The sequence below is a fragment of the Pseudorasbora parva genome, chromosome 1 (genome assembly GCF_024679245.1).
Source record: "Pseudorasbora parva isolate DD20220531a chromosome 1, ASM2467924v1, whole genome shotgun sequence".
Classification (NCBI taxonomy): domain Eukaryota; kingdom Metazoa; phylum Chordata; class Actinopteri; order Cypriniformes; family Gobionidae; genus Pseudorasbora; species Pseudorasbora parva.
This window is the reverse complement of record NC_090172.1, coordinates 43,633,520-43,657,031: the sequence shown is the minus strand read 5'-3', so window position 1 is coordinate 43,657,031 and position 23,512 is coordinate 43,633,520. Positions and strand designations below refer to the sequence as shown.

General features: G+C 39.3%; 1 protein-coding gene across 1 annotated transcript; it reads right to left on the bottom strand.

The window, feature by feature from the left end:
• Positions 1–1,058: 1,058 nt before the first annotated feature.
• On the bottom strand, positions 1,059–22,974 carry sltm (SAFB-like, transcription modulator). The gene is made up of 20 exons (XM_067442289.1): positions 22,818–22,974; positions 22,009–22,096; positions 21,872–21,927; positions 13,781–13,808; positions 12,122–12,701; positions 11,458–11,501; positions 10,144–10,250; positions 9,874–10,023; positions 9,629–9,744; positions 9,359–9,516; positions 7,584–7,684; positions 7,434–7,490; positions 5,198–5,340; positions 4,936–5,116; positions 4,719–4,843; positions 4,451–4,624; positions 3,938–4,264; positions 1,989–2,124; positions 1,747–1,907; positions 1,059–1,594 (listed from the first exon to the last, which is right to left on the bottom strand). The coding sequence occupies exons 1-20, from the start codon at positions 22,950–22,952 to the stop codon at positions 1,498–1,500; spliced, it is 2,964 nt and encodes a 987-aa protein (XP_067298390.1). The 5' UTR covers positions 22,953–22,974; the 3' UTR covers positions 1,059–1,497.
• Between the last annotated feature and the right edge of the window lie 538 nt (positions 22,975–23,512).

Here is a 23,512-nt window from a genome sequence, read left to right as displayed (position 1 = left end):
TATATTTAGCTAAATCTATTTTTGACCCCCAAATAATATCAGTAAATATTCCAAGGCCTTGTCTGCTTAGTTGGCCATTGGTGTGTATAGGTCATAGACCATTTTAGTTATTTATGCACTGTTACATTGAATGCACTAGATGAGAAATATACCTCTTTTTATACACAATTAGAATCACCAGATTTTCTGTCTGGTTACAGATGAACCGGTTTCATAACACCTAATAAATACCATGTTTTGCAATAAGGCTTATATTTATGGAGCTATATTAAAAACTGAACATAAGGAACTTTCTAATGGTTCAGTTTCACTCTAAATGCTGCCATTTACATTTTATTTTCCTTGCCCCGTTTCCAGAAGGGTTTGCAAGACTTCTCATGAATATAATTTGAGGTTTCATATCTTCGTGCCATCAAGGGATATGGAAAAGAAATCTGCAACTGAAGAGAGTGGTTTTGATTGAGTTGATACAGGGCATTACCAAGGGTCATTCAAATTAATGATAATTATTTTCTGAATTTCAATGAAATGTCACACACTACGTGCTTTCTGTTAATGATGGGAACGGAAAAGGTTTCTCTTGGTGCATTTGTCTTGAAGTTTCAATTTTACTAGGTCAGACCATAATGGAAATGCAGTTGTGATGCATGTTTAACAGCTGAATACATGTACTCCTAAATCATTTTAAGAACCAGTCCCATTACAATTTCTATTTTATATCCTTTATACGTGTATATTTACACAAGAGATTTTAACTTAGCAAAAAGAAAAGGACAAAAAAAATCAGGATATTATAAGGGTCAACCTTCCACTTTGGGTAAGGTTCGTTAAAGACCAAAAACATTTATGTAGCCCAACAGTGTCAAAAAGTAGATGGACAATTTTTCTGTAACACTTGCCTTAGATGATGGACAATATGTCTGATTAAAGGAAATCTGGTCAGTGGAGTGTGTGTGATTCTTCTGATTGTCATTCAGTCTTCAACTAGTTTTTCTTTGATGAACTCAACTGTGGGCAAGTATGGTGGCTGCACATATAAAAAGCAAACTAGGCAGAGATGGTCATAATCCACATAATTTAATATGAACTTGTAGAATCATCATTAACAAAAGAAAAAAAAGATCACATTGAAATGTTAATGGAATTACAGATGTGTCCAGTGCTACACACAGTAGTCTGCCCAAAGCATATGAGAGAATCTGGAACAGGAAGTTAAGGTCATCTAAACGAACACTCGTTAAGAAATAAGCTGTACAGTTGCACCTACACTATGTCAGGAACATGTATGTGCACAAAGGTTGTTTACAGGTCACCAGAGAACAATTCAGGAAAGAAAACCATACATGTAAAGTCTTTTACGAAGAACAAAAAGTGGATCTTTACAATTATCTCACGGCTATAAGTTCAGCCAATTAAAAACATCAGAAATTCAAAATTTAAAAAAACAAAAAAAAGGAAACAAAAGTATTAATATTGCTTGCTGTGAAGAGTCAGATGCTAGAACCTTCCTTTAAAGGGCTTGAATCCTCCACTGCCACCAGCCATGGGAACATTAGTGATCTGCACAATTCTGTTTATACCAGTGGAGGAATGACTGCAGAAAGACACATAATCAGTATGTTATTATGCAAAATCAATAACGTCTTCACCTATGTTAGTTAAAAAATAAGGTAGATAGACCTGATATAAAAAATAAAAACACCACCACATAACAGATTGAAATATGGACTCTAGATTGAAACAAACCTGGAGTGTGGTGCCATCATGCCAGGCCGATTGTCTCCCATTCGACGGTTATCTGTGAATCCTCCACTTTGTGAGCCTGCTGCCCCGTGCCAGTCTTTCCTGGGGCCCTGCTCGCGCCCGTGCCGCTCCACTACCACCTGCCTGCCACTGCCAAAGTGTTGCTGTGGTAAGATGAAGATTTAGTCTTAGATTTGCAGACCTGCAGCAGAAGTCATGTGTCAGAGGCATGTTATGTACTTCACCTGCTCTCCCATAACCACAGGTCTGCCTCCGTCTCGGCTGTTGAAGCTGGTTCTGCCACGGCTGGCAGTGGACACCCCTCTCATGGCAGGTCCGGGACCTTCTCTGGTAGGACGCTCTGGACGCATTCGCACAGCTCTGTAATAGTCAGCAGCAATCACTGGTTACCAGCAGCTCAATGAAAGCAAAGCCTGAAATATCAGTCTGTTATGGTGTTCATTCTAAACCAGGGGTGTCCAAAGTCCGGCCCACCACGCATCATTTACAAATCGTGCAGTTTCACAATGTCGACACAACGTGGCAGTAATAGCTTTTAGGCTCGGGAAACATTAACATTCCAAAAGCTGAACGAAACAAGTGCTACTTGTGCGTAATGTGTTTACTTGTGGAGTTTCTCGATCACACGACCAATAAACAGCCAGTGAGAAGTGTTCGAGTTCGGCATAGAGGTCTCTGGTACCACCTGCAAACCTCTCTGAGTTCCTTTAGTTTAAAGCCAGTTGGAACAGCATTGCCTCAATTAACAACACTAATGTGCAAATCAGTAGAAACATTGAGCCAATCCAGTTAGAATACTTTTCAACCAGCAATTCACCATCATGGATTTACTGTGGTAACACTAACGGTAAACCATGGTGTTTTGTCAGAAACGTAGGACATCTAATTAGTCATACAAGTAATTAAACTATTTTGTGTCATAAATTTGCAGTTTTGTGTATTTGTATTTAAAGACTAAATAGCATAAAGCCATTCTAGATAAAAAACAATATTTTAATTTAAGAGTAGGGCTGGGTGATAAAACGATAACTATATGCATCACGATTGACACGTAATTGATATCAATAAAAAAATGTGTTCGATAAGCGTTCTATAATTTGTTTTCTTCGTCAGAAGAAATCAGAGGTTGCGAAGCACATTTGGTTGCATGAACAAAGGCACTCACTGGTATCCTAGCAACGTAGGGAATGACAAGCCAACAGCCAATCATGTAACAGTATCAGTTTGGAGATCAACCCAAAAATGAGTGGAGTAAACAGGAAAACAATTCAGCTCGCAGGATGCCAGTTTTCTGGATTTTATGTGTCATCTGCTAATTCTGCAAGACCACCAAGACTAGTAATACCACAAATTTGTTTAACCACCTTATACTTGTTTATACTTCCGTCTGGCTTTGCAGCAACCAATATGAAACACTTAAATTGTGATATAGTTTTCAGCCATCTTGCACAGCCCTATTGAAGAGCGCACGCTACGTCCTTTTTTTATTTTATTTTTTATTTTTTATGAAAAGACCTGGGGCCAAATTTATTTATGTAAAATGATCCTAAATGTTTGTACAGCAGTTTCCAAAATGTTCCTGTCAATAATTTAGAATTTACATCTATATGCAAAATTGACTTTCCTCAAATAATGTTTTTGAATGACTGGTATATGAGCACGTTTGCATGCATGCTCTTCAGCTGGCATATACAGTGAAATGCAGGATCAAATCCAATATTACATGCTTTTATAAAAAAAGGCTGGTGGCTATATATTATTTCTTTTTCCATGCCTTTGAAAGTGACAAAAAGCTCTAGGGCAAAAATGCCCCATGGTGCATTTTACATGTATTCTAGCAGAGTGAGGATTCTTTTCTGACATTCTGTGCATCATTTATACCTATTTCTGTATTTAATGACAAAGTGTTGTTAAAAGTAACAGTAATAACTGTTTTTGTCTTGAATGACAATAAATAAATAAAGTTATAACTTAAAAACTGTAAGAGGCAAATATTTCCCCTTAATTATAATACATAAAAAAGTACTGTTCTGTCTACATCGTTGGAACTAACCTGATGTTCAATGTTCAACTGCTAATGTAATCAATCGTCATGAAAAACATTTTATTTATTTTTTAACAGGTCCTGAATAAGATGGGAGCAGAGGGAGCACAAATAGAAGCCCATCTGTACCTGACATCTCCTTGTTTCGTGTTCATTCCCCCATCAGTCTTCCAGCCAGTGTGGCTGCCGTCTCTGGGGGTGCGGGAATGAGCAATGGCAGGAGGTGGAGCTCTGCCTCCAGCTGGTCGATCGGGCATGGACACCTGTCTGCGCTCATCACGGTCACGGATCTCTCTGCGATCGCTGTCTCTGAGCTCTGTTCGAGGTGGAGGTGGTGGCTCTGCTCTCCGCACAGTTTCAAAGTTGGGTTTAGGATAGCGTTCAAACCCAGATCCTTCTCGACGTGGAGCAGGGCGACTTTTCTTTGAATCAGGTTCACCTTCAAAGCGGTTGCGTCTGCAAAATAATTAAGATTCATCGGTTGCTGTTAATTTTATTACTGCATTACTTCTATTTTATTCTCCCTTGTTTTCATTTGAATGAAAGCATCTGTAGATAATTGCTTTATACAAGGCAAAAATCAGTCTCTTCTCCTTCCTGTCCTACTGTATTTTAGGAATTGCATTGTTCATGAATGCCTACCTATCAAAGTTGTTGGATTGCCCGGCTGATGTCTGTGGGTATCGGTTCCGGTCTCTGGGGTTGAAATCATTAAAACGATTCTGTTGTCGGCTGTTGTAGTCCCCACCTTGACTGATCCGCCCCTCTGGCTGTGTTTGCATCTTTTTTCCACTATTCCAGTACGGTTCTTCCCTCCTGCACATACAATGATGGAAAACCTGTTAACCATTTTGAACAATAAAGATCACTAGACCCCAAGAATTAATATCTAACAGTATTGTTTGCACACCTCTGGTCAACATCACGTCCCCTCTTCAAGTTGTTTCGTTTCTCCTGCTCGTAACGCAACTGCTCTTGCTGCCGTCTCAGTTCCTCACGTTCACGAGCCAAACGCTCTGCTTCCTTGCGCCGCTCCTGCACACATACATTTTTGGCACATCCACATAAAGACATAAAACAAAAATCCCTGCTTTAAATTTCAATGGGCAGATATATCATGGTTGTACCTGCTCTATACGGATCCGCTCCCGTTCCAGTCTCTCTCTCTCCATGCGCTCGCGTTCGAGTTTCTGCCTTTCCACCTCCAATCTTTGGCGCTCTCTCATTAAGTTCTCCCTCTCTTCGCGCTCACGCATAATACGGATGCGCTCCCTCTCCCGCCGTTCTCGCTCTGCTACCTCGCGCCGTCTGGATGTCACATCAAAATAGCATTATAGAGCGCAGCTCAGGCACTTTGAGCTGTGCGAATGTTAAAGAACGCACACCTACCTGCGCAGTTCCATAGCCCTGCGAACGCGTTCCATCCTGACCATGCGCTCACGCATTCGCTGTTCCTTCATCTTCTCAAATGGCAGGATGTCTTGGTTTCCACCTTTGTTAAGCATGGGGCGTCCTTTCTTCATCATTTCCATCTGCAAGTATGTTACAAATAACAGGTCAAACTAAATAGTAGAGAGAGAGTATAGTCTTACTAATTCAAATCATGCTTAAGGTTGGTTATAGGGATGCCACAATACTCAATTAAATATTTAACCGTTCGGTACAGAATTCACGGTTCAGCAAGCGCTTTTGAATTGCGTTTTTTTCAGTTTTGCATTTAAATAATTATTTCTATCTCTTCGTTTGAAATATTTATCTCCGTTTATTTCGGCTCTGTTTGAGTGTGCCTACGTGCTGATATGAGCAAATATCCAATCTTATGCACTGAAGTTAGGGGGTGTTTAGCAGCGTTTTAGGGGGGGGGTTCTTTAACTTTTTACACTGTTAAAGACTTGGATTCCCATCCTAAACATAGACAAAGTTTCAAAAACTAATGTTGGACGTTTGATGGAGTATTTCTGTGTCAAAAATACTCCTTCCGGTTTCTCACACGTTTCGGAGAGTTTTTTTCGAGTACGAGTCCGCTTGACGTCGGCAGAGCGGAAGGTCCTTGTGTGGGCCGTACTCTTCTCCCGGTAAAGCGCACGCGCGCGTGACTAGACAGAGAGAGGAAATGCACGCCCATAAACACTCCCTCAGGTGCAGATCCAGTTGTCCGTGAACACTTCTGTCACGCCGCGCGCTTCAGCACAGCATTCTGGGAAGGCAGCGCTGCATTTGAACCGATTTGAACGCAGAAATGACGGGAAGCTTCACAACATCGCTTCAGTCGCGTCGCAAAGTGGATTTCCACGGTCACTGCTGTCACAGGACTTCACCAAATCATACCGAAGTGTTTTTGACAGAGCGGTCCCAGCGATAAAGGTTCGGTCCTGCTTTGGAAGCAGCCGGTGAGTTAAACTTCTTCAAATGTCTCTGCTATTGGCTACCATCGCATGAGTAAACATCAGTAAACGACACGATTGCGTGCTTCGTCATTCAAATGCGCTAACGGTTACTCCATTGTTGTTCCATGCATAACGTTAGTCTGACGTGCAAAACCATTTTGCTTGCTACTGCTAAGGTTTAGTCGCATACAATAGTCCATAAACCAAATCATGTCCTCATAAACTGCGAGTAAACAAGCGCAAATGTTGACAGGCCACTAAATACAGTAGACGGACGTCCTGCTGTTGCTGTTTCTCCTGTTCAATTTATTTCAGCCTCCGAATTTGATTCTGGATCATTATCTGTATTAGCTGAGAATCAATAGCCATGGGCTTCTCCACGCTTGAGGACGTCACGCTTTATGCGCATTCATCATTCTTTAGCTCCGCCCACACAATACGCCGCCAGGCGTTGGTTTTTTTCCGGAAAGACTCGGTACAGCCTATATTTCTTTTATAAATATAATAAAACTAAAGACTTTTCGGAGATATGAAGGATGCAATACTACTCTATAGGTACTCAAGATTGACATGAGATTGACTGAAACTGAGTGTTTTATCACCCTTTAAAGCCTTGCCGGTTAAACATTTAATTTGCGTTTAACATGTGCTGAGCGCGCGCCTGTCAAACATGTGATTACTGGACAAAGTAGTCTTACTGCGCTAATACTGTCAAACAAAGCATATATAACCACAGTCGGTTATGTCTAAAGTCAAGGTAAAATTGCGTGTTTGTATGAGATGCGAGCAGACTAGTGATTGTGAACGCTTGTCCTTAAAGGGACAGTTCACCTCTAAAATTATAGAGGTATTAAAATAGACAACGAAAAAAAATAATCACTCACTGCTCTTGAATAAAGTAATATAGTAGCTTTCAATCAATTTATATTGTATATTGAAGACTATGTAGTTTTAATTTTAGCCTACATTTATTCATTCAATTTCATACTTAAATGCTCCTGTACATCTCTGAGCCGACACTGTAAATCTTTATATTTATTTATTTTATTTTATATTTAAAAAATTCACCTGTTTTCTTAACCTCTTTCTGTTCTTGTCGCCTAAGAATACAATAGCAAAAAAACGAACCGAACAACCGTGGTGAAAAACCGAGGTATGTATTGAACCGTGGACTAACTGTATTGTTGCATCCCTAGTTGGTTGTTTTCTTTATTCTTCAGAATAAAGAGTTAACCAACCTCCTCAGGTGGTATGAACCATCTGGGACGTCTGTTCATTATGTTGGGTGGACCAGGCTGCAAAAAAAATAAAAAATGTCAGATAACTTGTAGTTCTTCATTAAAAACCTTTCACAATAATAATCTCATTATGAATTGTATCTGAAGTACCTTCTCAAACCTTCCACCCCTTCTGAAAGGAGGTCGAGATTTATTGAAGTTTTGCTCTCCTTTAGTATGGTTGATAGCCATTGCTTTACCTGGACTCTTTCCTGTGGATAGGAAGTGATGGACACAGAAATTACTATAGAGTCGTCTTAAAGGGGTACTTCAGCACTGGAAAGATGAATCTGTATTTAAACTGGGTCATTACTGTAGTAGAAATTACATTTAACGTCATAAATGAGCTGCTGTGCTCTCGTGATGAGCGGCATTCACAGCGCGTGTTCAGTCTGGCGTGTTTTCAGTTCATGCCTTTGGAAGCTTAACTTTCATAGAAATTAATTTTGAGAAGTTAAAACACATTGCTTAGCATCCATTTAAATGAATGCCTGCAGCTGAGCTCCAAGTGTGATCTCCCATCCCCCGTGTGTGAGTTGAAAACGTGGAAATAGCTCCCTCTGCTGGCTGTAGTCTTAGCCTCTGGTAGAGGTTAGATCGGGCTCAAAAAATCAAGCCCGACCCTACCTGAGCCCGTGCACGTTGTGTCCGAGCCCGGCCTGGCCCGGCCTGACACATTAACTGTAATTATGAGCCCGAGCCCGAGCCCGATTTAAACCGGACCATTCTTCAATACATGGGCGTTTTGACGAGAACGGGCCTGTAATGAGCAAAGTGCAGCGAAGCGGACTGGTGAGGCTCATGATAAAACAAAATTTAGTTTTCTCCACAGCGACTGTACAGCCGAACAACATTTTGTTGCAATATTTTCATGTTTAACACTTTGAAGCTGCTTTGAAACAATCATCATTGTAAAAGCGCTATAGGCTATAAATAAAGTTGACTTGACTTTGCTCAATAATCCGCAGGCGCGCACTCATGATCCGCTCACCGGTAAACTGATGTTTGCTCCAATCCAGCTCAGACATTTATCTGTAGCTTACTTTGTTGTTGCCATTAAACAATGTGTTTTTTCCTTCATATTTATGTTTAAATATTAAATATTATACCTGGATTTAATAAATAAAAAGCAAATAGCAGACTATAATCGCGAGGTGAAGTCGTGGGAGTGATTGCTTTCATTTCATCTCATGAACTGGAGCGCGCGTCTCATAAATAAACCGAAACTCAGCAGGCTATACTTGCCTCACAGACATGACAAATATGCGTATAGAAAGCTTGAAATGACCACTTTTAAACGAAACGATTCGAAGATATTTAATTAAGCAAAGTGCAGTGTTCAGGCGAGCAGCTCTTGACACACAGCGTTTCTGTTTATAATGCTGCGCTCCATCACTGCTCGAGCTGTGAGTTTAACACGCATTTTTACACTAATCCTGACTTGTGCAACTTTGTAGCCTACACATTTGTTTCTTAGTTGTTGTATTAGTTCTTACTTTGCTAAATATACATATAATTTCTGATTATAGCATAGCTTTCTGCCCACCCAATTAGACTAGTAAAGTAGGCTAATGATTAAAAAAAACAAACGCTTGATCACGGGCCCGGCCCTACCCGACCCGAGGATAGTGCAGGGAAATCTCAGCCCGACCCGGCCCGCGGATCGGTTCGGGTCAGGTTCGGAGCGCACAATCATTTGATTATACTCCAGGGTTTCTACTGATAGAAAGCCATATACTAATCGCTGAAGAAACCCTTTAAGTTCTCAGCAAGTGAATGCAGTGGCGTGCACAGTTCTCCACGGGGGCAGGGTCGAAAAGGGCACTTTCACTTGAACTTTCAAAGGGGCAGGGGCTCAAGTGAGTGAATGTAACCAAATAACATACGTCCATGTTTCTTGTCATCTTTCTTTGATGCGTCGGCTCCTGAATTGGAAGGTGCATCAGATTTGTTGCTTTTGGGGTCCTGTTTTTTTGCGTCTTTGCTGTCCTTCTCAGAGGGTTTGTCTGATTTCTTCTCCTCCTTTTTAGATGAAATAGGAGTCCTATTAATAAAAGGAAGGAAGGAGAGAAAGAAAGAAAGTATAACCAGTGCAACGAAACACTCTTCCCCTTAAAAGAATGGAAAGATATTCAAATTGGATTGCAAACTCTTACTTGTTTGAGGTTTTCGCTCCAGTTGGAGTGCGTTTTTCTCCAGAAATTTTACTGGAACTTGTCTTATCTTCTCCCTCTTTCTTTGAGAAGTCCTTTTTGAAAGGGTCAGTTTTCACCTATCAGGATGATACCACAAGATCAGAGATGAAGTATTAAAGTACCATTTGTTTTCACAAAAGCAAACAATCGATAATGTTGAGTAAATAGAGTATCCCACTCTTATAGCACAGTGGTGAAGTTCTTACCCTATCCACAGATATCTGTTGTCCATGAAGTTCTGTGCGGTCCAGGTGAGAAATGCACCTGGCCACTTCTGCACTCGACGACATGGTAACTAGTCCATAACATTTGGCTCCTGGGCTACGAGCATTGGTGACCACTTTGGCACTAAAAACCTATTTAAAAAAAATAAATAAACCCATTTACAAATGTAGTCAACATTACAATCCCTCACAACATTAAAAACACGGCATTTAAAAGCTGGTGCTACTGTAAAACACACAAAGAGTGGTTACCTTTCCATATTTGCCAAAGAGGTTCTTCAGATCAGCTGCTTTGGTATTGGACGACAGGCCACTCACCCACAGATTGCGAGTAGAGCTGGTACTGCTGCTGCCACTTCCTAAAGACAGAATAAGTTTTAGAAGACACGTTGCTACTTTAATGACAACTTGAGCATTAGAGCAGATAAACTTTCCAAATAATTAAACTTCTAATAGTATCATGGAGATTTTTGCTATTCCCTAAAAACGATTTAAAGCCCTATTCGGGTGTTGTTTCTCACAGACACATTGTTAAAAAATACATCTGGAAAATTATGTCCTATTTTTATTTAATTATTTAAATCTCCTGTTTAAAAATAGGAAGCTAGACACTGTTTGAAATGGTTTTCTGTCTTATTTTTTAAATTAATTCCATTATAAAATGTATGGAAATTACTAGATATGTTAAAGCAGCCTCTCTTATTAACATGAGGTACTGCTTGGTTTATGTTTTTTAATGTACATAATTGTATAAAATACATATTTTAAAATTGTATTGCATATATTGCTGCCACAATAACAGTTTTGAACATTGTTTTTCAACATTGTCTTCGCTTCTGAGTTCTTCCAAAAAGATTCAAATGGTATGAATCGATCAATGATTCGGGTCGCCATTGTCACGTGATTTCAGCAGTTCAGATCGTGTCAAACCACCAAACTGCTGAAATCACGTGACATTGGCGACCCACAGCATTGATCGACTCACTGATTCATTAACCATTTGAATCTTTTTGGAGACACACAGAAGAGAGGACAATTCTGAATAAATTCATAGTTTTTGATATTTTTGCACCAATATGTATTTTCGATGCTTCAAGAGATTCTAATCAACCAACTGATGTCACATATGGACTACTTTGATGATGTTTTTATTCCCTTTCTGGACATGGACAGTAAAGTGGACATTGACTGCATATGCTCTGGGACTAAAATATAAAATATCTTAAACTGTGTTCCGATGATGAACAGAGGTCTTACGGGTGAGGAACAACATTAGGGTGAGTCATTAATGACAAATTTCATTTTTGTGTGAACTAACCCTTTAAGGGGGATTTTTATGTGGTTGGTGGAAGAAAAGCACTGACATTCTGAATTCGGGCGGCAATCAAATCAACCAACTACTAGCCCCTGTAAATGTTGAAAATACCTTTCGTCCCCATGAGAAACAATTACCATCCGAATAGGGCTTAATACTCATGTTTCATCATATAGACCAGCTGCTGTATAGATGCTTCTGAAATCAATTTTTTTTTTTTTAAAACAACCCATTTATGAGATAAGTCATACCTTTTTCATCTTTCGTAGTCTTTCCATCTCTGTCCTTCGAAGAGCTAAAATGTGAATATTATGACAGCGACAAGAAGAGAGAAATACTTCAATGAGTACCAGGGCATGAGAGACGACTGAGCACCGAGGTACATCTTCAAATAAACAACAAATATTATACAAATGTTTAATGCATTACAGAAAAAGGAAAAGAACAAAAAAAAAATCCCCATAGGCAAGGCTTGCACTCGGACAAAACTCCAATAAGGCTTCTTTCTCTTGCTTTTCCACAGGAGCAAGGTGGGTCAGGTTTTCTGCCAATTTATTCCCTTGACCAATGACATCCTCAGGAGGGTGTTCAACTTCAGAGAGAATCACTTCACTGGACTGACAAACCCCTCTGACATCACTGGAACTATTGCTCTTTTTTAACCCACAAGTAGGGACTGGAAAAGCAAGTGCTGGAAATGTGTGCGTAACAGACGGGTTTTCAGCTCCTCGTTTAATTCCAATTACCAAACTCGAAAAAATGGTAAACCAAACCAAAAGAGCAAACCAAAGGCAGGGATTAGGTACAATGAACAACTTGTTATGAAAAAAATCTTGCTGCTACCCACAATGCTGAGTTCTTATTGAGCTGGAACTTGGTAGTAGTATCTTAAAGAACTGACATAGAAAGACAAACCTCTTTGCTTGACCTGTTGCCCCAGTTGAAGAGGGGCCTTTCTTCCCAGAATCCTTTTCCTTGTCTCCCGTTTCTCCTTTCTTCAAGGCCTCCCTGCTGTCTTTCTTGGTGGTGTCAGACTTCAGCCCGTCATCTCTCTTACCATCCTTGTGGCCATCTATCGCTTCAGTCAATGAGTCTGTCTCCTGCCCCATCTCAGCAGTGGCCTCAGGCTCTTCACAGCCCTTGTCTCCCTCAGAATCTGGAAGTTTCACATGTTTACCTGTTTCCAGGAGGTCGTCGCCATCCACATCCAGTGTGATGGCATCTTCAGCCTGGATGGTGACAGATATATTGTCATCCTCAACTTCTTTTACGGGTTCAGGAGCAGGTTCGCTCTCCATGGCCTCCATCGCTGGGACTTCAGGTTCAGCTTCTCTCTCTGCCTCAATCTCCACATCAGGATCGGGCTCAGGTTCCACATCTGCCTCAGCCTCAAGATCAGGCTCCACTCCTGGCTCAGCCTCAGGCTCTGCAAGGCCGTCTTCACAGGAGAAGGTTTTAGAATTGTCACGAGTAGCATCATCAGTATCAGTTACATCTGAGGGATTTAACAAGCATAAAACATGGCAAAAAAACACATTGTTTAACATTCACATCTCTGTGCTACGTGACCTAGAAAGTACAACAAAGAGCAAGTTTAGTGTTAGTGGTCATCGAGGGTGAGGAAACCACAGGTATACATAAAAACACATTCCTTAGAGAACAACGAAGAGGTTGAACAATCTTCTCGCTACGATGAATATCAGCGCCAAATGACAATATATCTTGGTCCACATTTTGAAGGTTCCGCAACTGGGTGACATTGACACTTCTCTGCTTGACAGACATGCATTCAGTCTGAGTGAAACTGCATATCTATACCACAACGCAAGTCCTCCCTCCAGATGTCACTAGGCTTCTTGTGGTCACATCGAGGGTCTTCTTTCAAACGTTTCCGCTGACTGTCCATCTCGGTTTACTGCTGATGGAGGCGAATCAAAAACAGAGTGGCAAATCTTCTCTGATCCAGGCTTGTTCACAGCATTCTGTCCAATAACACGGCTAAAAATGGATGTCCACTGAGCTGCATCCAGTCTTGAATGAGTTCAAAGCACAAGATGTTGATGCCCACTTAAGCCATGTCCGCTGTATTGCAGTTAGAAAGAAGTGTCAAGACTTTGGTGAACGGGGATAACATATCATGTTCTGTCCAGTCAAAGGCATGCAGCCTGTTGCAGTCTCCATTTCAGGAGGTAGTCCAGACTCAACAGAAAGAAAGAGGTGGTCTGCTGAACCTTTGGTGGTGTTCTGAACAGAGGAAACTCTCTGAGATTGAGTGGGTGAAAGGCTTCCTCTTGCTGATGAAATGTGGTGGCAGGGTAATGTGCTCTTGAACAAATTAGATGGTGAAATTAGGAGTATCACTGATGTTAACACAAATGGTGAAGCGTTATCTGTCCTTTGATGCAGCACATGGTCCAGATGGAACGTTTTAATGTCTGTGAATTGTTGCAAGACCCTTGGCTAGAACGTTGAGATTGAAAAACAGCAAAAGAAAAAGCAAGCAAGAAAAGTCCGACCTTCTGAAACCTGAAAAACAAGTGTTACATCTCCACCCTAATGAGTGACCAGACATACCTTTTTCGGATTCCTCTTCCTCAGTCTCCTGAAAATAAAACAAGAAACTATATAAGCATTTGCAGAAGTTCTAATTGTGTGTGTGTGTGTGTGTGTGTTATACATCACAAATGGTATTTGCTGAAACACTTAATCGTAGGAGTGTGATGAGATCTCATGCCACAAGATCATGCATTATTAAAATGTGATATGTCTCGTTGAGGTGAAAAGCTGTCTCACAATATCAGCTTGACATAGATGAGTTTGTGGCAAAACCTTTATTGTGCTTGTCTTTTACTTTAAAGCTGTGATTTCCTGTATAATTAAATTAGGGATGGGATGAAATATCGTTTGACAAAATATCGCGATACAAAACGTGACGAAACGCATCGAGGTCGAAAAAAAATGGATCGCGAAATAAAGATAGATGGCACTGCTGCATGATTTGCGTAGTATACAAGTTAAATAATTTAGTGTATTATATGTGTGTGTGTGTGTGTGGGGCAGACATAACAAAACGCAGCACGCATTTTCTGTTTGATCTGAGGCATATAGCCCGTAACGTTAGTTGGAAAAAGTGAGAGCAGTCAGACAAAGGATGTAGCAGCAAACATTAATAGGGAAAGAAAATGGTTGACATTAGCATTAATATTCTAAACCAAAAATGCAGTTATTGCCTACATAAACTACCATATTTTCTGTTTAACTTTTATTAGACTCCAGAAAGAAAAGGGCGTTTTTTCACTGAGCACATTCTCTGCAGTCTGAGCGCGATGCACTGCAGCTCACTCGCTTATGTCTGAGGTAAATCATTAACACCATCACCCTGTTTACAGTACACGTGTTTTATTGAACTAAATACATTACAATCGGCTAAAACGAATGCACAGGTTACTTTCCTGAACAAGCGCGCTTCCGAGTCCTCCGTGTTCTCCACACTGTCCACGTGAATAGCGGCAGTTCGGCGAGCACACGCAAAAAACCGGCAGTTCAATAGGGAATGCGGATCTCTTAAAGGGGCCACACTATATTCCATTCGTGTAATATGGACCTCCTCCAGGTATGGTGTGGTTCTGGTTCGCTCACTGGTACACATTAACAATTTTTCATACAAACTGTGCCCTGCTCTGAATTAAACTGCCAGTGTAAAAACTAAGTGAGAAATCACTACTTACTCATTATTTTTAAGTTTAGGCTTAAGAGACATGAACAATTTCTTAGATAAACATATCTTTGTCCTTTGATATGTCTAGTCTTCATGCTTTTAAGACACATTTACAATTGCTAAAAAGGTGCAATTAAATTGCGATTAATCGCGAGTTAACTCATGACAATCATGCAGTTAATCGCGATTCAATATTTTAATTGATTGACATCTCTACAGTGCCCTCCACAATTATTGGCACCCCTGTTTAAGATGTGGTCGCGGACTTCTAAAAATTCTCCTTTTTTTTAAAAACAACATAGAACCAAAATGCAAAAAAAGAGAAAAATCCTACCTTTCGTTTAAGTACATTACTTGGGTGGAAAAACAAAAACAAAACAAAAACACAGATTTGGAAAGAAAAAAATATATTTTGATATCGTATCGTGACGTATCGTATCGTAACCCTGGCATATCGAGGTGCATCGTATCGTGAGTTTAAGTGTATCGTCCCATCCCTAAATTATATAATAAACTCCATCTCTGCATATGATATTGGTGCCCTGAGTTTGGATCGTTTATAATTTCTCAGAACGCTACATGCACCATTTCTCCAGATTTATAATATAATCAATGACTACGTTTACATGGACAACAATACTCCGATATTAATCTGATTAAGACAATACTCTGATTAAGAGGCTACCATGTAGACAGCGATTTCTAATTACCTTAATCTGATTAAAGTCATAATCTAACTACACATAAATCGGATTAAGACATGTGGAGTATGCCTATTTTAGTCGCATTATCGGAGACATGTACACACCTTAATCTAACTATTAATGTCGTGTCTGAGATTTCGCCGTATTCTGTGACAGGGCACATAACGTTACGCACAACAGGGGAGTGCAGAGGGGAGGCTTTGTGGGTTGGAGCCTCTGCCCTTTTTGAAAATTAATCAAAAGTGCCCCTTTCAACAATCATCGATAATATTGTGGCCAATAAAACAAAATTGGAATTATACTTAATATAACAACGTGTGCAAAACAGTAACAAATGGTGGAAAAGTCGCGTTTATCTTTTACGGATCTGTCAGTCTGAAAAGTCGTTGCCATAAACGTCGTTGCTATGGGCGGTGTGTATTTTACTTGACTGTTCATTGTGAACACTGCGTCCTCGCTCTCTATTTTTATTTTTGTTGTAATTATTATGTTCATTGTAAAAGTAAAATACAATAAGTTTGTATCTGTAATTGCAAACCAGATGGGTTTTAAACCTTTTTCATAATTAATCAAAGCTATTATTCTAAATGTAGGCTGTCAATAAGGAGGAAAGAGGAGCAGTGTCTCTTCAAAAAAAAAAAAAAAGAGGCAATACATAATATTAAAAAAATAAATCAACGTAAATGTAGATATAAAACATTATAAAAACGCATGTTTTGTTATACTTCTTAATGTAAAGTAACACTGTCCAACAGCGACACCCGCAGGTGAAGTTAGCGAGTTTACTGAGCCCATAAAATTAACACACCTGCCAAAGTCACGCTATGATTGGATGTTGGAGAACATAGCGTGGCATGGGGACGTAATGACGTGCCATAATCGATCTATGTTCTATCACATGTAAAACTGGAACATGAACGGAGTAGTCTAAAAGCAACTCATGTAAACACCTTAATCAGAATATTGTCTTATTTAGAATAAGGTCAATAATTAGATTACTGCTGTCCATGTAAACGTAGTCATTGATAAACCTCAGCCAAAACAGGAGAATACATCAATATGCTTCCAAATATGCAAATTGTTATTCATAGCGATTTTAAAATATAAATAAATAAATATATATAGTGAGGAAAAGTATTGGAACACCCTGCTATTTTGCAAGTTCTCTCACTTCGAAACCATGGAGGGGTCTGAAATTGTCATTGTAGGTGCCCAATATGAGAGTAATCTACAAAATAATTTATCAAAAAAAAAAAAAAAATTATATATATGGGGGGGGGTACAGAAGTCCGAAATTACGTTGGTAATACAGAGTACAGATTCACATTACATCAATCTGTGCCAAATTTCAATACCTGAGAACACATCCGGTGATATAAACTAGTGCCTGTGAATATCAAACTGCAAATGTAAATACGAATCTTGCATATTGTGCTTGTCTCTGTGTGAATGAATGGCGCAGATGCATGGTTTCATTTACCACATACTAAAGTACGTGCCGCTTGCACATTTTCAATCTCTGCTGTCTCACTATATTGGGGACATGAATGTATTTTTTATCAAGGACTGCCTGATGGTCTGGGGCCAGCGCGTAAGACATTCGGGCCAGTTGAAGGAACTGTCACTTGGTCAGTCCAGTGTTACATCTTCACAGAATTGCACATTTATGGCTTGCCAATTTAAATATTCAAGTGCACATTATGAGAAAGTGCCCACATCTCTCAGTTTAGTACTGCCGCGGTGCAGCAACACACATTCTAAGCGTGTCTGCAGCGTCGCAATACTCTTTCACATCTTCCTAAGCTTGCACAGATATATTCACACAAAACTGTCAAATTGCCTGTCTTGTCGAGTGTCATCGTAAACATAGTCGGTTATGTCTTAAGTGAACTTAAAAATTTATTTGCCAGTCACCACCAGCGTTCTTGGTCATTTTTAATATTTCATGACCCAAAGAATATTTTATTGTATAAATATCTGAAAATGCAGTCAAAAGAAAGAACAGACCCTCTGCTTTATTCTAGCTTAATGCATTATTTTTTATCAACACTTAAATGTGGTAAATTTCATTTAAAAAAAGCAAAATCAGGCAAAAGGCTGAATTTTTTTTTAAAAATCACGTTTATGTGAAAGACTGCGTCTGGATCAGATTCAGAAGGATGATCAAGGCAGTTTGTCACAGTGTGCTGGGATAAATCAACTGCGTGAGCAGTGTTTGTAATTATTCCTTGTATTAAAAGCAAAAACGGAACAAGCTTTTGGTGTCTGATGCTGCACGCGCATTAATTCTCTCCGAAGCAAAAGCCCAATCTAGCTCAATGCTCATAACGGTATATCAACTCTCTTAAATTATTTGCCGTTTTTACCTTGACTCAATGAACTGTATAAGAATGATGCATCTCTGTTACAAGCACTCTTGACAATAGTGAATTATCTTGCAATTCAATTTTGATGTGTGATGTAGATTGTTTTAAAATAATTAATTGAAAAACTTTTTTTCAATCATATGCACTAGGGATGGGCATGAATAATCAACGATCGATAGTTGATCGTTAAGAATTTCGATCACGGTAATTTGTTATCGATTAATCAAAAGCATTTTTAATTTATTTTTTAATGCAGGTTGTTAGTGCGACTCTTGAAGCAATTAAATGAATTTCACTGTGTGGCAGCACTTTACCACCAAGGTGCAATGTTTGTCACCATACTCGGTTATCAGTGATCTTCCGTTTTGATTTCAATATAATAACGTTACTCATGAAGAGGGGGGACCATTTTGATTTAAAAACCGAAATAGTTCACTGCAAACATTGCGATGCTGTGTATAAGAAGTACAATATGGCCACGACTCAAATGATCTACCACTGAAACAAAGTGCATCCGTCCATGGTTAATGTCGGCTGCGGTGCATCCTGCTGGAAAAGTTAGCGCGGAGGTAACCTGTGCATCCCAGCAATGACAGTCCCCTCAGAGCGGGTGTTTTCGTGGCGTGTCCGTTTTTTATTTTGGTTAACAGGTTAGAGCTTGAACACTGCCTGCATAACGCACGTCTCAGACGCAGCTCAAGTTGCGCAGAGAACGCGTGCATGCTAGAGAACTGATGCCTATTTTTCACGCGACACGCAATCATGTTGGAAGCGTTTCCAGGCAAAAGAGAATAGAAAAATACGAATGCACATTAATAAATGATATTTTGAAAGTCTCTAGGTTAACATAAATGCAGATATAGGCCTAATAGTGAAAAACATATCGATTTTTTAAATATTGCACCTGTTACAGAAAGAAAAATTCGGTAGCATATTTTGCCGTCAATGTCTTTGCTGTATCAGTAGAAGTAGGCTATAGGGCTTCCCTGTTCGTCACCCACCAGCAGCAGCGCCGCGTCAGTTTAGTCTTTTGTGTGCAAAGACATGATGGAAAATGCACGCAACAGAAACTCATATGAACGCCCACATAATATGTTCTGTTTGGCTAACTGAATGTAGATTACTGTCTACATTCAATGTTATTAAAATTTGTAGATCCTAATATTAATTAGATAATACTAGCCTGATAATAATAACAATATTAATAATAATTCAATACATTGAAGAGAGATTGAGCCAAAGGCATCAGCCAGCAGCGATATCGCTGACCAACATCTATATTATTACTGTCTAGCACAACCCTCGTTCATATACATGCAAGTATGAAAAAGACTATGAATTTACTGAACTGTGAATTAAAAGGTTCACACATGTAACAATTTGGAAGCCTGTAAAAATGATCAGCCTAATGTAGGGCTGGGCGATATGGCCAAAATTTCTTATCCCGATATAGCTCATTTGATATCCCGATAACGATATACATAACGATATAGCAATTTTTCTGTTAATTCAGATTAAGAATAGTCTATACAAAATTGCAATGTGGAAATGCAGTTTGAAATGATATACAAAACAAATAAAGGTAGTATGGACTACATTTTTATTTTATTTAGAACCTTTTTTTCCAAGCAAGACTGCTGGTAACGTTAACACCTGCCTAGGGGTGTTAACCGATGACCGTTTGACCGATGGTTGACCGTATCAACGTTAACCGATCAAAGTTGTTGGTTAAAAAAAAAAAAAGTGATCTCTAAATTAGGCTATTATAGACAGTGGACTAAACGCTAAGTACAATTAGCCATCTCATTCCAAAATCTTTTTGTGTGAACATATCCCTCGCACTCATTTTTTCATAACTCGCCTGTTTGTACTTAATAAACCAATAAAAACATTTGGCGCGAGGTCACCACGTTTGGGTTTGCGCGCTCACAAGGTTTGCCAAAAGTAAATAGGCTAAAACACTCGAGGTTAGAGTCAGGGCAGACGACAGTATGAAGCGTGCATTTAGCTTAAGATGAGCTTACATTTGGAAATATATTACATCTACATTTCAGTGGCAACACATAAGGTGTTGATCGTCTTTCTTTATTATTGTTAGCACTACCTCGAACTAAAGCAGCGTCTCTTCGGAGCTGTCATTTTCTTAAATGAGACGCGGCAACAAGCCAATATTATGGCTATATGGTGTGCCATGGGTAAAAGCCCGTTGCAAAGCCCCTGAAGTTTGTTTTGAGCGCCTATGCCACCACTCTGGCATAATTACTCTGAGAATTACCCTGGTCTGAACCGCGTCTACTAGCCTACCGTCTTCCTCCATGTTTGTTTATGTATTGCAGCGTGCATAGGCATGCCGTGGCGTGAGGTGCATCTTGACGTAAAATTCTGCCGTAAATGCCTTATCGTGGCATAAGCGATAGAGCCTTATATAAAACGGTAAGGGGTGCAATGGATCGCAGTTGATCCCTGATCCAAACGCATCACGATCCACGGTTCGGAACGCACGTGACACGCAGATTTTTTTGTTTTGTTTTGCGGATTCATCTTAATTGTTTAGCGATCGCACAGTAAAAGGCCGTTTTATTTGCCGATATTGCTTTTTAAGTAATTTTGTTTCTTTAAACTCGCCGAGTTTCAGGGAAACTACACACAGCAGTCGTTCACGTGAAGGCGATCAGTCAACAATGGCTGGCGGAGGCGCAGAAAAACTTGAAAAGCCTCCCGCATCATTCATATCGCATGTATGAGAGCATTTTGGATTCCCCGTGAAATGATGATGGAAGAAGGGTGGTGGACAAAACTGTAACAGTAGGTAACGTTACTGTGGCAGCATGAGAGAGCCGTGTGAAAGTGGGTTTACATCGAGCATGGCTATCTGAAGCACACCTGCTGATGCCCGTTTCACACACAGCTAGTCTGTTTGCGGTGCGTATTTTTTCCATACTATGTTATCAGATTACAGTTTTCACACTGCACGCAGTGTTGGTCCGTCAGTGCGAAGTGCCGCGATCGTTTCTGCACCGAGTGTGTTTTGCTGTGCTGAACGCGCTGAATTAAAGTGACAGCGCGCTGTCTGTAGCCTATTCAAACAAACACGTGTTGATGCGAAAATCTAGTAATTTCCCCACATATGCATATAATGTAAAGTGTACTCTGTTTCAAAGTCAACATATGGCTTTTTGCCTTGAGTAAAGCAAGAAAAATGGCTTTTAGCTTTAGGTAAACATGTGAAAGAATGGAGAGCACTCTTTTCTGGAGGTGAAAAAAAAAGTTCTTTATGACCTGCAGGATTTCTTTTAAAAATATTTTAAAAAATGAAAAAAAACGAGTTGCTTTTTTTTCTATTGTAAGTTCTAATTTAAAATGTTTATTTTAACATAGTCTAGCCTGTTTCTAAGGTACTAGACTATATAAATATAAAGTAATGCATTGAATAAAACATTGTTTAAATGTAGTGTGTTTAAACATATGCACCGGCCCATTTTCACATCACAGGTTGTATTTCACATGTTACACTTTAACAACTGAGTAAAATGAGATTTATTCAGCTGGTTATTTATATTTGTATAAAACCATAACCATATAGGTTATGCTAACACAAAATGTTCATACAATAAATGGAAAGCAAAAAAAAAAAGAGTCTCCTCCCCCTTTTTTTCTGATCCGAAAAATGATCCGATCCGTGACTAGTGATCCGTTACACCACTAAAAACGATATACATTTTCTATCGTCCAGACAATATATTTCGTTATATCGCCCAGCCCTAGCCTAATGCAATATTTTTTGGGAGATTTTTAAAGTTTTTATAAAACAGTACTCAAAATTCATGCGTTACTGTGCTGTGGAAAAGCATTATTAGCTTCAAAACTTGCTCTATACCTTAGATAAGGATTCCTCTTCCATGGTGGTGTCAGCATCAAGGTCTGTCTTCTTTCCTGAGGATGTGCAATAAAGCAATTTGGTCAATATGTGAGAAACAGACATTATAAATTAAATTTCAGAAAGTGAAAATGTACCTTTAGATTTGCCATATTTTCTCGTGGGTGTGTCAGCTGACACGATGAGCTCAATGTTGTCTGGATCACCACCTTCATCTTCTATCGCCTGCACACAAAAATACATGACCGTTCAATTTCACACATTAGTAAGGGGAATGCCTTTTAAACGAATCTTTATAAAATCATTATTGTGTTCCAGAGTTATATTAAAGTGTTAAGTATAACAGTACAGCTCTTAAACACACTGCATGCAGAAGGTTTGAGCAGCAAAATACATATTTTTGGTTAAATAAATTTGGACTAAACGGCACCGAAACAAAAGATCTGCACAATGAACTATAATAAAACTATGACCATAGCTGTTTGCATCTCACAAGCCTTACTGATTCATACATAGTAACATGTAACGTACATTTACCTATATTGTTACATATTGTCAAATAAAATTATTACATTTGAAACTTTAATCGTAAATTACTTCACATAAAGACTCTAAATGGAGAGGGCGAATCGGTTTAAAGTAGAAGCAACTGATCTGCGCGCATGTAACGTTACGTTAGCTGCATTCGCTAACGTTAATAAAACTGAGCCCGCTTAACAAATCCTTACCTTACAGATACGTTTCTGGAAATGCTATTAAATAGTTCACGCAAAAAGTTTTCATTTAAAACTTAGTGTCCAAACACGGTCATTACATTTGTGTTGTTAATAAATGCATTGCAAAAGTGTTTGTATGAAGACGGCTATGCTAACTGACTAGCCAACAACCAAGCTCGCGAGCGTCTGCACACAGGTCGCCGTGATTAACCCTTTTAAATTAAAATTACCTGCTTCAGTCTTGCGATGAGTGTATTTTTTACCCCAGTAATATCCAAATTCCTTCGTTTGAGTTCTGATTTAAGGTCTACCACGCGTAAATCTGTAATCTTCTTAGTCTCCGCTGAAATGGCCCCCGACGCCATTTTACCCGTGTAACTGAATCTGTGTGTGCGCGAGCTCGACAGCGACACACTCAAACTAACACTCCACTAAACGAGCGCCAGGACATCCAACCATATAGGCTATACCCCTTTTCTATTTTCTATTCATAAAATTACAAGGATACATAGATCGAAGATACATTTTTGGTTACGTTGACATCACAGTGTGCCCCTAAACCAAAGTAATCACTTTAAGTGTAAAGGTTACAATGCAAAACGTGTTAGAATGCAATGCACGATGTATTAGTATTTTCGTCTTGTCATTACAAATATATAACAATTCCTCATTCCAAATACATTTATTTGAGAAGGAAAATTACATAAGAGTCAATTTTTTAAATGGTTTTAAATACAGTAGGCCCCTATGTTCACATTAAGTCACAGTTCTGCAATAAGAGAAGATCTTTCTGAAGATAAAAATCTTGAAATGGTAGGCGTCTTGCAAAAAGCATGAAAACAACTAATTTTGTAAAACTTAATAGAGATTATTAACTAATAGATTTAAGTGATTTAGAGCACAGAACGCAACCACATTTCTGTCA